Source organism: Crotalus tigris, unplaced genomic scaffold, assembly GCF_016545835.1.
Source record: "Crotalus tigris isolate CLP2741 ecotype Arizona unplaced genomic scaffold, ASM1654583v1 scf7180000017633.3093840, whole genome shotgun sequence".
In the NCBI taxonomy this organism is placed as follows: domain Eukaryota; kingdom Metazoa; phylum Chordata; class Lepidosauria; order Squamata; family Viperidae; genus Crotalus; species Crotalus tigris.
In genome coordinates this window covers 2,660,628-2,675,852 of record NW_024096527.1, presented here as the reverse complement: position 1 = coordinate 2,675,852, position 15,225 = coordinate 2,660,628, and the positions used below count along the sequence as shown (strand labels likewise).

The 15,225-nt window shown below is 40.0% G+C and overlaps 1 protein-coding gene across 20 annotated transcripts in view; it reads left to right on the top strand.

The window, feature by feature from the left end:
- The window catches only part of UNC13A (unc-13 homolog A), a 124,761-nt gene that overhangs the window by 90,169 nt on the left and 19,367 nt on the right, over positions 1-15,225 (top strand). For 14 of the 20 annotated variants that reach the window (XR_005555702.1, XM_039334770.1, XM_039334774.1 and 11 more), the window contains 8 exons: positions 378-521; positions 1,647-1,730; positions 3,783-3,860; positions 4,953-5,041; positions 5,362-5,514; positions 6,889-7,012; positions 10,649-10,654; positions 12,759-12,797. Coding sequence is in view for 19 of the 20 variants with exons in the window: in XM_039334770.1 (XP_039190704.1) it covers positions 378-521; positions 1,647-1,730; positions 3,783-3,860; positions 4,953-5,041; positions 5,362-5,514; positions 6,889-7,012; positions 10,649-10,654; positions 12,759-12,797 (717 nt within the window). In the remaining variant the exon portion in view is untranslated. Of the gene's footprint in view, positions 1-377; positions 522-1,646; positions 1,731-3,782; positions 3,861-4,952; positions 5,042-5,361; positions 5,515-6,888; positions 7,013-10,648; positions 10,655-12,758; positions 12,798-14,071; positions 14,682-15,225 lie in introns of those variants that run through there. The other 6 variants (XM_039334777.1, XM_039334782.1, XM_039334781.1 and 3 more) reach the window with 2 other exon arrangements.

Here is a 15,225-nt window from a genome sequence, read left to right as displayed (position 1 = left end):
AGTCTGAAGATTTGCATGTGGTTTCACCAGAATAATAACAATAACAACAACAACAACAACAACAACAACAACAATAATAATAATAATAATAATAATAATAATAATAATAAAAACTGCCTCAAAATGAATTCTGTTGGAACACAACTCTTTGTGGCAGTTTTTGAGGGAGATATATTTTAGAAAGAACCAGTGTGACATAACTAGTATATCAAACATTTATCCACACAACAACTTCGCAAAATATTATTATCTTATAAATATCTGGTTATTCACTAGAATTCCATTTCAATAGGCAAGAATGAGTTTAGCAAGATAAATGTTCTAACTCAGTTGATAGAAGTTAGCTTCTCATTCAATCTTCTTGGGTCTTCTTCCAGTTCCAACAAACTTCAGAACATGCCCTCTTCTCCTGTTCTGTGGTTGATGTCTTCTCCCAGCTCAACCAAAGCTTTGAGATTATCAAGAAGTTGGAGTGCCCTGATCCACAGATTGTAGGCCATTACATGAGAAGATTTGCCAAGGTAAGGAGCAATTTCCTCCTATGGTCACTACTGATTTATCCTTCTGATTTCTGCCTTGCCAATGATAGCAAGGAAAAATTATCAGAGACGTTGACCAGCCAAGGAATCTTTTTGAACTAAAAGCAATTGCAAGGTAGGTCAAAACACCTTTGAACCTGACCCTATTGTTCCACCTTTTCCTAGAACCGTGGTGGCGAACTTATGGCACGCGTGCCACAGGTGGCACGCAGAGCCTTCTTTGTGGGCACACGCACTGTTGCCCCAGTCCTAGGCCTTTAGCTGGGTTTTATAAAACTTTTTCGCTTTAGGCCTCCGCCACCATGTGCAAAAAAAAAAAAAGGTTCAATTAATTTCAACTTCTCACAGGAAAAAAAAAAGATCTCACAAAGTTGGAATTGATTGATTGAACTTTTTAGTCCCACCCAATCTGCCGTTACCACTGCAGCCACGCCCACCCAATGGGCCATACCCACTTAATTGGCCATACCCACCCAATTGGCCCACCCACCAAATGGGCCACGCCCACCCAGCACCCGATGATACATAAGTAGGTTTTGGGTGCAGTTTGGCACTTGGTCTTTAAAAGATTTGCTATCACTGTCCTAGAATGTTTCCACAGCCGTAGAAGGACTATCTCAGTCTATTTGACTCAAGAGAGTTATGAAGACGGCCACTTAGCTGCTAGGGGAATCCAGATTAGGATTGTAGCTGGGGAATGGAACTGCAGCCCATCATATCTGGGGGAGATCAAGGCTGATGTAGATGGATCTTAGGTATGCTATAGAAATACCATTCAATGTCTGCAATAGACCATTTTCTAGATATTAAGTATAATAGATAATATAGTACTCTTATATACCTCTGAGAGTGTCCTTATCTTCAATCCTGCTTTTATGGTCTGCCTGGAAGTATCTTTATAATTACTGTTCAAAAGGGGATACTGACCATGTGGACTATGCATTTACAAAGTCAGGATCTGCTGGCTGAATAATGCTGAAAATTGTGATCCAGCCCATGCAAAGGGCGTCAGATTGGGGAAGGCCCTGCCATAATCCAATAAGCCACAATTTGATCACAATGTCTGCTCAAATTCTCCTTCTCTTTCTTATTGACTTTGCTTTTCAGACCATTAGCAATGTCTTGCTGCAGTATGCTGAGATCATCTCTAAAGGCTTTGCTTCCTACTGCTCCAAGGAGAAAGAAAAAGTGGTGATGTATTGCATTTATGCCTTCAGTTTCTGAAATGCTTTTTCTTTTGAAATCTTCCTGCAGAACCAGGCATCCCAAGGAACCCGATGGGCTCCAGGTTGGGGGTGGTGTGGAGAGTTTATTTATTTGTTTTTATCTATTTATCAAATTTATATGCCATCCATCTTACTGTTGCTAAAGGAAGTGGACCATACCATTGGCAGGACACCTGTCAGCACCAAAAACATCTCTTTGGCTATAAAATGATGTCATAAATTACCAGCATTAAAATGGATTCCATTTTCATATCCTGTATATATTAGAAAGTCAGCACAGTATCATCTCAGATGGCACCAACAGAAATGTAGTATTCAAATCATTGCACTCTGGTGAAGTGCAATGCTACATTCAGTTCTGGATGCTGCACTGTAAGAAGAACGTTGACAAAACCATACTGCGATTAGAGGGAGGTGAACAGAAAAGTAGAGAGTTTGGAAACCAAAGCTTGTGAAGAAAAGTTGAAGGAGCTTTGTAGGTTTAGCTTCATGACTGGAGACATCTCTTGGTAGCCTTCAAATGTTGGAGTTTAAAAGGTTCTGCATGTCCATCTGTGAATGTTCCTAAGAGTGAGAATCAACCCTGAGCAATGATTAGTGCAGCAGGTTTATAACTCTAACAGAAACTATAGTATAGCAAGGTTTCTCAGCCTTGGTAAGTTTAAGATGTAATAATTCTATAATAATAATAAAGTTGGAAGTGACCTTGGAGGTCATCTAGTCCAACCCCCTGCTCAGGCAGGAAACCCTAGACCATTTCAGACAAATGGCTGTCTCTTCTTAAAAACTTCCAGTGTTGGAGCATTCACCACTTCTGGAGGCCGGTTGTTCCACTGGTTAATTGTTCTCACTGTCAGGAAGTTTCTCCTAAGTTCTAGGTTGCTTCTCTCCTTGATTAGTTTCCATCTGTTGCTTCCTGTCCTGCCTTCAGGCGCCTTGGAGAATAGCTTGACTGCCTCTTCTTTGTGGCAGCCCCTGAGATATTGGAACACTGCTATCATGTCCCCCCCTTGTCCTTCTCTGGGGAATTCTGGGAAGTGAAGTCCACACATCTTAAAATTGCTAAGGTTGAGAAACACTGCAGTATAAGAATGGAAGAAAACTTAGTGCACAGCTAATTTTATTCTGACAGGATGAGAATCCAAGAATATGTGTTTTGTTTATGAATGCCAGAGAAGAAAAATAGAAGGACAGTATATTGAGCCAGACATAGAGGGGCATCGAATAAATCCTTAACCCTCTATTTGCACCATACTGCCCCTTTGGGATTAGGAGGTCCTGAGGTATGAAAATTCATTGCTATGGAATTTGAACCTCCGATGCAAATATCTGGAGGGCAGATATGCAGGAACTAGAATAGAGTATAAAACATGTATAGAAAGTGCACAGAAGTAGATGCTGGCTAAAAGTTATTTAGAAGTTTCACTGAAGTTAGTGTTGTATAGGAGGTGAACATTAATGGGGATAATTGGCTTTTCCAGCTTTCTTTGCTGGAAGTGAATACCAGCTTCAGAGAGATTGCTTTATTGTTTTAGAGTTTTACCCTTTCCTATATTGCAGTTGCCCTTAGTATTGGTTTAATAGAACTGAGGGGGGTTGACCAACAATATTGGTTTAACAGAAGTGAGGGGACTTAACCAAGATTGTCCCTGAAACTGAAAGGCCCTAGAATCACAGAGCTGGGAGAACCTTGGATGTAATTTACCCTAAGCGCTCTTTAACGCAGGATCTGCTAAAATCAGATGTCAGTTTGTCAAATGTAGCCTCAGTTTGAAGACCTTCAGCAAAGGGAACCTATCACTTCACAGGATAGAGTATTCCATTGCTTGATAATTCTTACCATCAGGAAATTCCTCCAGAAATCTAACTTGAATCTGGTTCTGCTCCTCCAGGGCAAGAGTTGCTCCATTTCATATCACAATTGATGTCCATCTCAACCACAATGTTCATATGTTTGTTGATCAGAGATAGACCTGCCTTTAAATGTGTTTGTATACATGTGTTTCTTCTGTTCCAGCCTTGTATCCTGATGAACAACATACAGCAGTTGCGTGTCCAGCTGGAGAAGATGTTTGAAGCTATGGGGGGGAAAGAGGTTTGCATTTTCTAATTATCTTGGACACCTGGGCTGGAAGTGGACCAGACAGGCACAGAAAGACATGATGGGTCTTAGTCATCTGTTGCAGGCATCATCACTGTTGATCTGCAAGGTCTCTTCCCTATTCACCTATTAGACCTGGAGGGTAGATTTGATTTCTCATCAATAAGGGAAAGGCTTTTCTTTCGTTTGATTAAGGTGGGTATTGATGGAAAACTGTGCCCAGCTTGACGTGCCTGAAATTACAAATTCAAAAGAAACTGAATCAATTCTGGAGTCTTTGATTTCCCTTTTTTTTCTTTTTGCCTTCTCATCTTGAATATTGAATACAATTCTCAAACTAGTAGAAGGTGGGAAATTCATGGGAATTTTTTTCTTTTTAATTGACAAAAATGTCAATTTCAAGTGTCTAAAATGCAAATTTTGAATGGTTTACTTTCCAGAGCTCATGTGAGAGAACTCTTGACTAGTTCTTCTCAGCCCAGTGATCTGCTTTATTTTTCTATTGATCAGCGTTTTGTTTCCACTCCCCTCCATTTATTCCTCACTTTCAGTGTTTTTGTTACATTTATTTATCTAAAACATTAATATTGCTAAATGGATTTCCAGGGTAGTGTCGAAAATTTTAATTTGAGGAATAATCAACTATCTAATAAAGTAAGCAGAAGCTTGCAAGTGGGCAGAAATAGTATTCCAGAAAGATAGAGGATTTTTCTATCTCTTTAACACCAGATCTCAGCTGTCTACAAACTTCTTGGAAAGATTTTAATCTGAGCCAAGTTGACAATATCATTAATACACTGAACAGCCAAACATTCTGTGATATCATACCAGTTGATACCAAACATTCTGTGATATCATACCTTTGCTAGCTAAATACATATAACAGACTTACATTGGAGTCTCTTTAGACTGGGGTGAAGCATTTAAGCCCCTGTAAGTAAATAAATAAGCAAATACACATACATACAGACATACAGACATGCATACATACCCCATTTAAGATAAATTCTGGAAGCTGGCTTCTATTATTTAAGCAGGGTGATTTTGGTTATTGCTCATAATCATTGTTTTTTTCTCCCCTCTCAGTTGGACACAGAAGCCAGTGATATCCTCAAGGAACTTCAGGTGAAGCTCAACAATGTCTTGGATGAGCTGAGCCGAATATTTGCAACCAGGTAGGGCTAGTTCGGAAGACAATAGGATGTTAACTTGAGATGATTTTCTTGCAGAACACTTGATATTGGATGTATACAATGGAGTGGGGACTGGACCAGGCCAATTTACTAGTGAAAGCACAAGACTTATGACATTAGTTCAAGACTTCTGGCCCAGCCTTCCTCAATTTTGCATCTTCCAGCTCTGTTAAGCCTACAGTTCCCAACCAGAAATTATGGGAGTTGCCAACAGAACACCTGAGCACGATGCCAGGTTAAGGGAGGCTGGTCTTGTCTCTCCTTTAATAGAACATCAGGTGAGCGCTTCTGTTTCTCTCCAGTTTTCAGCCACATATAGAGGACTGTGTGAAGCAGATGGGAGACATCCTGAGTCAAGTGAAAGGCACCGGGAACGTGCCTGCCAGTGCCTGCAGCAGTGTGGCTCAGGATGCTGACAACGTCTTACAGCCTATTATGGACCTCCTGGATAGCAAGTGAGTGCAGACCCAGGGGTATAAGGTAGAAATTTTAGCTACCAGATTTTGAGTCTTTATTTGTTGCATTTCTATTTCATTTTTTTAGTTATTTCAATTACTTTTTTTCCTGCATATTTTTTCTTTATTAAATCACTTCCTGTTGCTTGACCTTTGTTAAAAACTGTATTCAATTCTCTTTCAATTATTCTTTGAGTAACAGAACGATTTTTACACAGGCAAGTTGTTAATGTATAATTTGGCTGCTGAATATAATTTTTGAAGGTTAGATGCAGTCTGCCTACTCAGTGTTGGTTTTCTAGGCAGGTTATGTCTTTAATTATATACGCATGGAGAAAATTCAGTTAAAAGAAACTTAGAGGCATCTCCATAGTGAGATTTGGTCCAGCAATGATAGAGTCTTCTTTGTGGTCTGTGCTTTGTGCAGGTAGTCCTTGACTTACAACCATTGGTTTAGTGATCATTCAAAGTTACAACAGCACTGAAAAATATGACCTATGACCAATCCTCACCCTTAGGACCGTTGCAGCCTCCCCACAGTCACATGATCAAAATTCGGGTGCTTGGCAACTGGCGTGTATTTGTGATGGTTGCAGTGTCCCGTGGTCACGTGATTGTCACTTGTCGCTTTCTCAGCCAACAAGCAAAGTCAATAGGGGGAAGGTGGATTCACTTAACAACCTGCGCAAAAAAAAAATGTGATGTGACTCACTTGATAAATGCCTTACTTAGCAAAGGAAGTTCCAGTCCCAATTGTGGTCATAAATTCAGTTTATCTTACTGAGCATATTCTATGGGGCTGCACTTCTTCCCACATAGCTCAGTAAATAAAGAGGGAAGTCAGCAGAAAAGCAAATGCTTTCAAGATTTTGCCTTTTTCATTAAGAAGACTCTGTGACTGCTGGACTTTTCAGGAACAGGCTGAAGTTGGCAGTGATTGCAACTTTGCTACCTTAAGCATGGCAGAAATTTCCATACCTGCAAAATAAAAATCCAGCCGATCCTTAGATGATCACAAAGAGCTATACTTCCCTGTACTGTATCTCTTTGCTGCAATCTATGACTGTTTGGACTTTTGCAGTCTAAATCAATAGAGAAGCGGATACGGGTGGCTTCAGCTCCCTTCCTAGCAATCTCAACTGCCATGTGATTTCTAGGACAGAGAAGATGCTTGGGGAATCTTTGTTCATGTGAATGCCTGCACATAAATAGGCATTTTCTTGATCACCCCTCTCCGAGCAGCCCATATGATACTTGAGCCCAAATTTGTCCATCCTATCCCAGGCCAAAGTATTGGAGATTGTCATGTTCATTCAGCTGTTAACCTTAAAATGCTCATCCTCTTCTTTGTTGCGTTAACTTTTTTCATCCTAGCTTGACTCTGTTTGCCAAAATTTGTGAGAAGACTGTCCTGAAACGAGTGCTAAAGGAACTCTGGAAACTTGTCATGAATACAATGGAGAAGACAATTGTACTTCCTCCACTAACTGACCAGACGGTGAGTCCTGCTAGCATGGGATGATATCCTCCTTCTGGCCCCTGCAACCAACTTCCAAATATTCTGGGGATGTGGAAAACTAGACATTTTCTGTGAGGGGCCAGCTTAAAAGCGACTTGATATTCTGTCAGAAAATATGCACTGGCCACATGATTCGGTAAGATTCTCCACTTGGATTTGAACTAGGTACATTTCTGGACCTCATTGTTCAGATGCGAGTTTCACATAAACAAAATGCTATAACTGTTACGATGTCTCTAAAACCTCAGGTCTATTTCTGCAAAAGTCAAAAGTCAGAACTTTGTGGGAGGAATTCAAACTCCTTTTATGGCCTCTTCTTTGGAAGACAAATAGAAGTAAACTACAATTAGAATTCTGTGGAATAAGATCTTATAGTTTTCTTTAGACCTAACTCATCTCCTAACCTATAAGAATGGGAAATACAGACACAAACATTGCCCTTCCTTTCTTTGGATACTGTTCTCATTCCCCTACATACTTGGAGGGGGCTTTCTACAGCAGGGTCCTAGATCTATGGAAGTTCTCCATGCAATTTCGAACCTGGGAAATGAGGTTTGAAATTTCAGGTGAGCTTCCATAAATATTGATAGCTCTCCATTATAGATGATTCTCTTCTACGTTTGACAGATGATAAAGATATGATCCTTTGGAAACATGGATTCTGTCTTGGGTACAAGTTTTACATGTGTGTGCAGTGTTGACTCTGCTTCTTCTGAGCTAAATTTGACCATCTCTGTGAATCAATCAAAGGAAATCTTGGGATGTCCCAGACTTTTCTCAGGCCATTCTGTCCTTAAATTACAGTAGTAGCCAGGATGAAGTTCCCTTCAACCAATTCTCTTAACTCCTGTTTTAAAGAGCTAAGATGGGATATAAATTGACTGAACCAGAAAGAGGGTTTAGGAGTAGTTCTTGTGGTTTGCTTACAGCCTTCCCATATCACAGTTGGATAACCAAGGTTTCGTATGGGCAGGTTTTCCAGCCTAACTCAGGAAAAGAACTCCAAATATCACTGTGGAAGCTACAGTTGCATCAGAGATGTCATTTTCAAAACCAACAGATGTACTTCTGGATTGTTGTTCTTTACACTGCAGATGGTAGCTGGCATGACTAAATGTTTCTTTCTTCAAATAATTAAACAAACAATTCACTGTAGAAAACTAGCATTTCTGGATCAAAGGCTAGCTTTTTCTCTAAGATGCAAATAGATGTCCCGGGGGAGACAGGTGGGCAAACTTCCTTTTTTTTTTTTTTTTAGAAGAGTGAAGCTCTTTAGAAGAGTGAAGACTTCTGGAGCTCTGATTTAGGGAACACTTGGAGATAAGTGATGCAGAGATGGGACAGAAGGAGTGAAAGCAAAAAAACCCCAACAACTTACATGTAGTAGTGTCCTTTCTGGGGGTCTCTCATCTTCTAACTAAAAACAATGGTTTATAGCTATGGACATTATAGTGAAAGACCCAGTTGCTATCTATGGAGATTCTCAGTCATCTAGATCATGGTTGTCCCAAAGGTGCTTTTTCAAGAGGCAACTGGACTTTCTTGTTTTTCTTTGAAGATGTTCCGCTTCTCATTCAAGAAGCTTCTTCAACTCTGACTGGAATGGTGGGGAATGGAAGGATTTATACTCCTTGCAGACAGCTGGTCATTTGCATTCTTTTAGAGAGTCATTGAGGCCACTTGGAGTTTTGTCTGTGTCCTCAGGGTCACCTGATTGGTGCAAAAGGGTGTGGAGCCTTCTTGGAACTGCTGAAAGGACTGTGTTGTAGACTGGAGATAAATGAAGTTGTATCCCTCCCCCTCTGTTGAGAGAGGGTTGTTTATAGATAGCCTCTTTGACCTCTCTTTCAAACCACATTTGGGACAGAGAGGACCACTGGTTTGAAATAAGGGTCAAAGAGACCATTTATATTAAAACTGAACAGCCCTCTCTCAACAGAGGGGGAGGGATACGCCATCATTTATCTCCAGGGAGTGCACAGCTATTCTTGCAGCACCTACTGGTATCAGCAACTGCCCCTAGAGAGTTGCTTCCTTGCCTTTCAGAAGCAAGCAAAGATAGCGCTCTTCTGTCCTGCCTTTGATCCTAGGTGACTGCGGACACTGCCAGAAGACTCCATAAGAATTTGATTGCTTTACTTTCTATTCTTTTAATCTAATTTATTTTGTTATACATTACCTAGACGCCATCAAAATGGGTTGTTTTATGATTCTTCTCCTGGTTCAATGTTTCTCAAACTTAGCAACTTGAAGACGTGTGGATTTCTCCTCCCAGCAATCCTCAGCCAACAAGGGAAATTCTGGGAGTTGAAGTCTACACATCTTCAAGCCACCAGTGTTAAGAAACACTGTCTTAGGCAAACTCAACTTCTAGAGACTTTGTGGGTTAGTTGGTTGGTTGGTGTGTGTGTGTGTGTGTGTGTTACATCTTGAGAAATTCTGAGACTGGCAATTAAGGGAAAATCAGGGCATAAATTAAATTTCCACATTTTGGGAATCTTAACTTTCCTGTTGAAAGGATATAATTGAGAGAAGTATGGGGCCAGGATTACTAAAGAGGAAATACTATTTTCTCTTTTTTTTCTTCATCTCAGGCAGGACAGTCTTTATGTTCCAACCCCCCTTAGAATCCTTCAAGATTTCTAATTGCAGGTTGGGAGGATGTAGGTGATTTGGGAAGCAAAGAATAGGAGAAATGTTTCTTGGAACAGAATAGTCTTCCTTAGTCTGATGTTGCAATGGACCGTAACTTCTTCATCCTCAGCCAGATTGGGTTTTTGAATGTGTTGTGTTGTGATGTGAGAGAAGCTGGAAAGTATAATCCAAAACAGCTGGAAGGTGAGAGATTAGAAAAGGATGGAATGAAAGCTAGATACCCTTTTGGCTCATCTCATTCACATTGTTCTCATTTCACTTTCACTGAAAGTTTCTTTATATTTAAGTTCTTTGCACCTAAGAACTAAGACATTGCTAAGGAATATACTTTTGTTGCGCCTCTACAAATACACGAGGAACAAGTTAGCCTTTTTGTACATGCTTAGAAAAAAATTCACTTTAACAGCTTCTTTCTAAAGCTGAGCTGATGAATACGCAGTTGTAAAATCTTGCAAGCCAAGAATTTCATTGTGAGTTGACTAGCCAAGTCCCACCATCTCCTTCCTCTAACTAGCTCATTTTCCCCAGGAGAGCCTCAGGTGAGGACATACCTCTCAGTACGTAGTTCTGCTTTCAAATGGTCTTTCTAAAAACGCTACTCTAATTTAAAATGAGCATGAAGGTTGAGTCCCTGTCATTAAACTGATGAATCGTGTGATTGAATTAAGGGAGGTGTGGACAGGAACTTCAAGCTTAACCTAACTGACCTTAAATCAACATGGTTTTTGAATGACAACTGCCAGTCATTCTTCATATCTGTGATATTCACAGAGGAGACAACACTTCTGTGTTGTACAGGGATGTTCCCATCAGTTCTCTGGTTGTGTTTCATGAGGGACTGTTGTATTTGTGGGAGGTTGTGGGGATGAGAATAAGTTGGGTGGGGACACAATGGATATGAAGGTGATGGCCTACTCATGGTTATTCTTTCTAATTGCTCCGCTCCTCTCACCTTGGCAGATGATTGTAAGTACGGCAGGTCACCCCTGTCTCTCATGTTTGTCTCTCTCTCCCGCCCTGTCCATGTGCCTTGCGTCTAGTATCTTTCCTACCCAAAGTAACTTGAGCTGGTTTTTCTGTTGTTCTGTGGTGGCTGCCTACCTTGTCCCCATGCCTTCTCTTCCTGCTCCTGCCCCTTCCCAATGCCTTTGCCTTTTCTTGCTCTGTGCCCTCTTCCCCCTTGTTGCTGAGCTGCTTCGCGCCAGCTATGACGTCTTGGTGGAAAGTCTGTCCCTCACTTCTCCATGTCGGAAGCTATAATGGGGTTGTCTCCTGGGGATCTGGGAGGAGGGAAGGGTTACTCTTGCCATTAAGTTACAAGAATCAGGTGTTCAGGTCTGCCTGTGAGACTTTCACAGGAAGGGTGAGGAAGTCAATTTTTGAGAAGAGCTTTCTTCAAATTCAGTCTCCCTTCCTCTTACATTCTTTGGAGTTGTGAAGGAACAACTTGTCTGGTGAAAATGTTCCTTGCATATGGGAGGATATAGACTTGGGGGAATATTGGATGAAGAAGACAAGAGATCCCAAGTGATCTTTGGTGGGCACCTTGCTACAAATACAGTACTCTGCTATGGCCCAAAGGTAGGGACATATCATGAGAAGAGGACATGTCTACTGCATCATGTCAGTGTGAGCTTTTCAAATTTAATATCTGAGACTTACCATCCCCAACCTGATTTCCTCCAATGTTGGTGGCTGTGCAATGCCCAGCATTCCCAGCCAACATGGTGCCCATCTCTGAATGGTGTCCATCTAATAGACATTAAGTTAAGTAAGTTTGTCTTATGCTTTGGGTCCTTAGCTACTAACTCTTCCAAGGCACACAGACTGAGGGGACATATCAAGAAAGGGCACACAATCATCAAATAAATCCCCCCAAACACATACACACATTTTAGGACATGGGCCCACCCATATTGCCAGGCCTATCTGGTCAAGAGGTCACATCTGTACATTTTTTTTATACTAACCTAGGCATATCACAGGTGTTAGAGTTAAGGTTTAATCCTGCCCTCTTTTGGAGACTATTATTTCAGTGTTTTCACATTATTTCCTGTAGGGATAGATAAAAGCATTGTCCCTTCTCAGTGCCCTGACCTTCTAATTTCCTTTAACAGATCCTACACGAAGCATTTAATGTGCCCATCCCTTCCTTAGCTATAATTCTGTATATCCAGCCTTCTCTAGCCAGGTGCTCTGCAGGTATATTGGATTACAGTTCCCACCATCTCCTAGCCAAGCTAGCAAGCATTAAAAGTAGTTTACTGCTAAATATATCAAGAGGACATCAGATGAAATGGGAACTGTTTTAATTAAGTTGTATCTAAGGAAATACCTAGAGAAACTTTTAGACTATAGATTTCTACAAATCTGTCCTGCTAAGGAACACTGCAACACTTCCCACAAAAAGTTCCAAATCCTGTTAAATTTCTGTGCTTTATCTGAAATTCTGATGGAAGGAGGGAGAAGGGCATGCACACAAAAGTTATGTTCGCACAAAATGCTTAACACAATTTCTAAAATAAATGCTCTTAAATGCTATAAAATACAAAGCAGGTGGGTTGTGTATCCAGGGGCCAAGGGAGTTATAGATCAAAACCAAAATTGTAATTAGAATTCATGGTTGACCACAGTGGCATTACATGACTCCGATGACTTCATTCCTCAATAAGAAGGCTGCTGAATTTCAGACTAACTACAATTTATGGGTAGTCTTCCCAAGCAGGTTTGTGTTGAGTGCATTGCAGTAGTTCAGCTATGCAAGCAAGCGTGATTGTCTCCAGGGCCAGATGTCATAAGTCAGTTCTTGTGACCTATTGTATATCTATTTCTGACCAATTTGGGGTGTTGTTCAGATGAGAAGAAGTGATTCTTTGGGGGCAAAATGCAGATTCAGTGCCAAGTTTAGCCTACATCTTCTGACAATGCTGTTCTCTAGAGATAATCCCACAGTAATGGAGCTTGAATATCTCTCCTTCCTTTCCTCACTCCTTTTTCCTTGTGATACCCCCACCAAGACATGTTTCTCCTCTCCTTCCATATTGATCAATTTGTGATATTGTTTCTACAGGGAACCCTCTTAAGAAAGCATGGGAAGGGGACTGAGAAGGTAATGAGCCATTCTCACTCTTTTGTCTGTCTGTAGCAAAAGACCCAACTGACACTGCATCTATCACCGACTCACCCAGCCCAGCTGAAATGTTCAAGAAGTCAGTTGTGGCTTTGACATCAATAAGGGTCGATCATTGTGTTTCATGGTTTATGTTGTTAAGATATATACTATTGTGTGTCTTTGATTGTCTGGGAAGGGGCTGTTTAGTGTAATAGTATGGATTTCATCTTCTAGAGGACCTATATTTGTGTCCATAGTGTGCAGCAGCAGCTCAGATGATGTGAGAGGCATTAGTTGGAACGCCATTCTCCATTAGAGCTATGATAGCAGTTTAAGGGAGGTAGGACTCCAAAATTGCTACCCCAAAGTTCTTATCCTCTTATATTTGATAGAGGAGAGATAACGGGGATAGAGGTAGCAACTAACTTGGAGATGCCACTGTTATATATGATGTTTACCTCCATATATCTCTGGTAAACAATCAGGACAGTTTGTCTTGCATTCCAGCCATCCAACAATCCATTTGAACCAGAGACAAAAGAAGTTGAGTGTATGTTTCACTACAAGATATTCTTTCATTGTATAAGGTATATGGGAAAAAGGACGGCAGGATATATACAGGGAATTTCAGGGCAGAATACTGTGTGTACAATATACACAAAATATACACAATGAAATCTTGACTCAGCTGAGAAATATGCCTTGTTGAATTCAGCAGTTCAACTCCCAACTAAATATAATAAATACCATAGAACAGTGTTTCTCAACCTTAGTAATTTAAAATGAATGGACTTCAACTCCCAGAATTCCCCAGCCAACCATGCTGGCTGGGAGTTGACGTCCACGCATCTTAAAGTTGCCAGGGTTGGGAAAGATAGGTAGATAGACAGACAGACAGACAGATAGATAGATAGATTTTCCCAAAGTTCAAACTTCTGATGGCATTTTTAATTTTGTTGGATTTTTTTGTTGGATTTGTTATCTTTTTCTTCTGTAAATGAATTAATTCATTATTGCAGGGTGGATTTTTTTGAATTTACTATAAAAACCACAGAAAGGTTATTAATAAATCAATAAGTGAGCTATATACTGTTGTGAGCCTCCCAGAATCCAATGAAGTTGACAGAATAGAAATTATGTGAAATAAATAAATAAAGGAGAATGTGTAGGAATGATAATTGAAAACATACCATAAAATTAAGATCCAAGCATACTAGATTGTGTTCTGGGGCTACTATTGGACCCTCTCCTATTCTTTTGGGGCTGCCAAGTGATCAGAAACTGTATGGCATTCAATCACCTGGAAGTAGAACACAAAAGAGGACTGTTCAAAAATGAAATAATGAGAGGGCGGACGCAGTCGGGGGGAGATAGACGAGCAACACCTAAGGTCTTATTCTAAAGGTATTTTTCTCTTTTTTTAGTTTTATATATAATGTATGGAAAGTATTATATGTATTGAAAATTTAAATAAAATTTAAAAAAAAATGAAATAATGATGGGTAATTCAGGAATTAAGGATAATATAGTTTGTTATTGATAAATGCTGCATATACATATTAACAGTTAATCATAAATCCAACACATATTAACATTAATAACAAAAGCTACATATACAATAGCTTTTCTGGACAGAAAATATATATTCTGAAAAAAAATAACTTCAGATAAAATAATCTAGCTCCTTCATATTAAAGAGTTGTTGGATGTTGTTCATGCTATCAATTAAAGTGTTTTTCGGTAGTTACAACAAATATCAAAGTCGAGAAATCTATTTCTAGGAGATGGGATATCATGTAAGCAGAAAAGAATGCAGGTCTTAAGGTGAAAGGTGTAAATTTTGGTTTAACATTAGAAAAAGAATAATGATATTGATAGTAGTTTGGGTATAGAACTAAGTTCTCCAGTGGAGAACTCAGTCTCTCTCTCTCTCTCTCTCTCTCTCTCTCTCTCTCTCTCTCTCTCTCTCTCTCTCTCTCTCTCTCTCTCTCTCTCTCTCTCTCTCTTTTTGTGGAAACTTTAGATCAAAGGGTAGGCAGAAGTTGAGGGGTAGCTGATCAATAAGCCAAGTGTTCTGTGAGTAATATGGAAATAAGAGTATGCTTTGTCTGAACCAATTGCCAGTCATTGCTGAAACATGCACATCTCTGTCAAGGTCCACCATTCCTTCCTCAAAGGAATTAAAAAGCAGGAGGTTCCCTTCTTCACAAGCCAAATGTTCAAAGCAAAAAGCAGTAATGTGAATAAGATCCATTCATGTTTGTTCAAATCTTGACTCAAGATTGGATGAGTGGGTGTTTATTGAAGACATCATTTGCTTCCTATTCATTGTCACTTATTTAAATCTTGGAGGATAAATGTTTTGGCTTTGTCATAATTTTGGCCCTGAATTAGATGATTTCCTAGGTCAGAGATCTCAGCATGT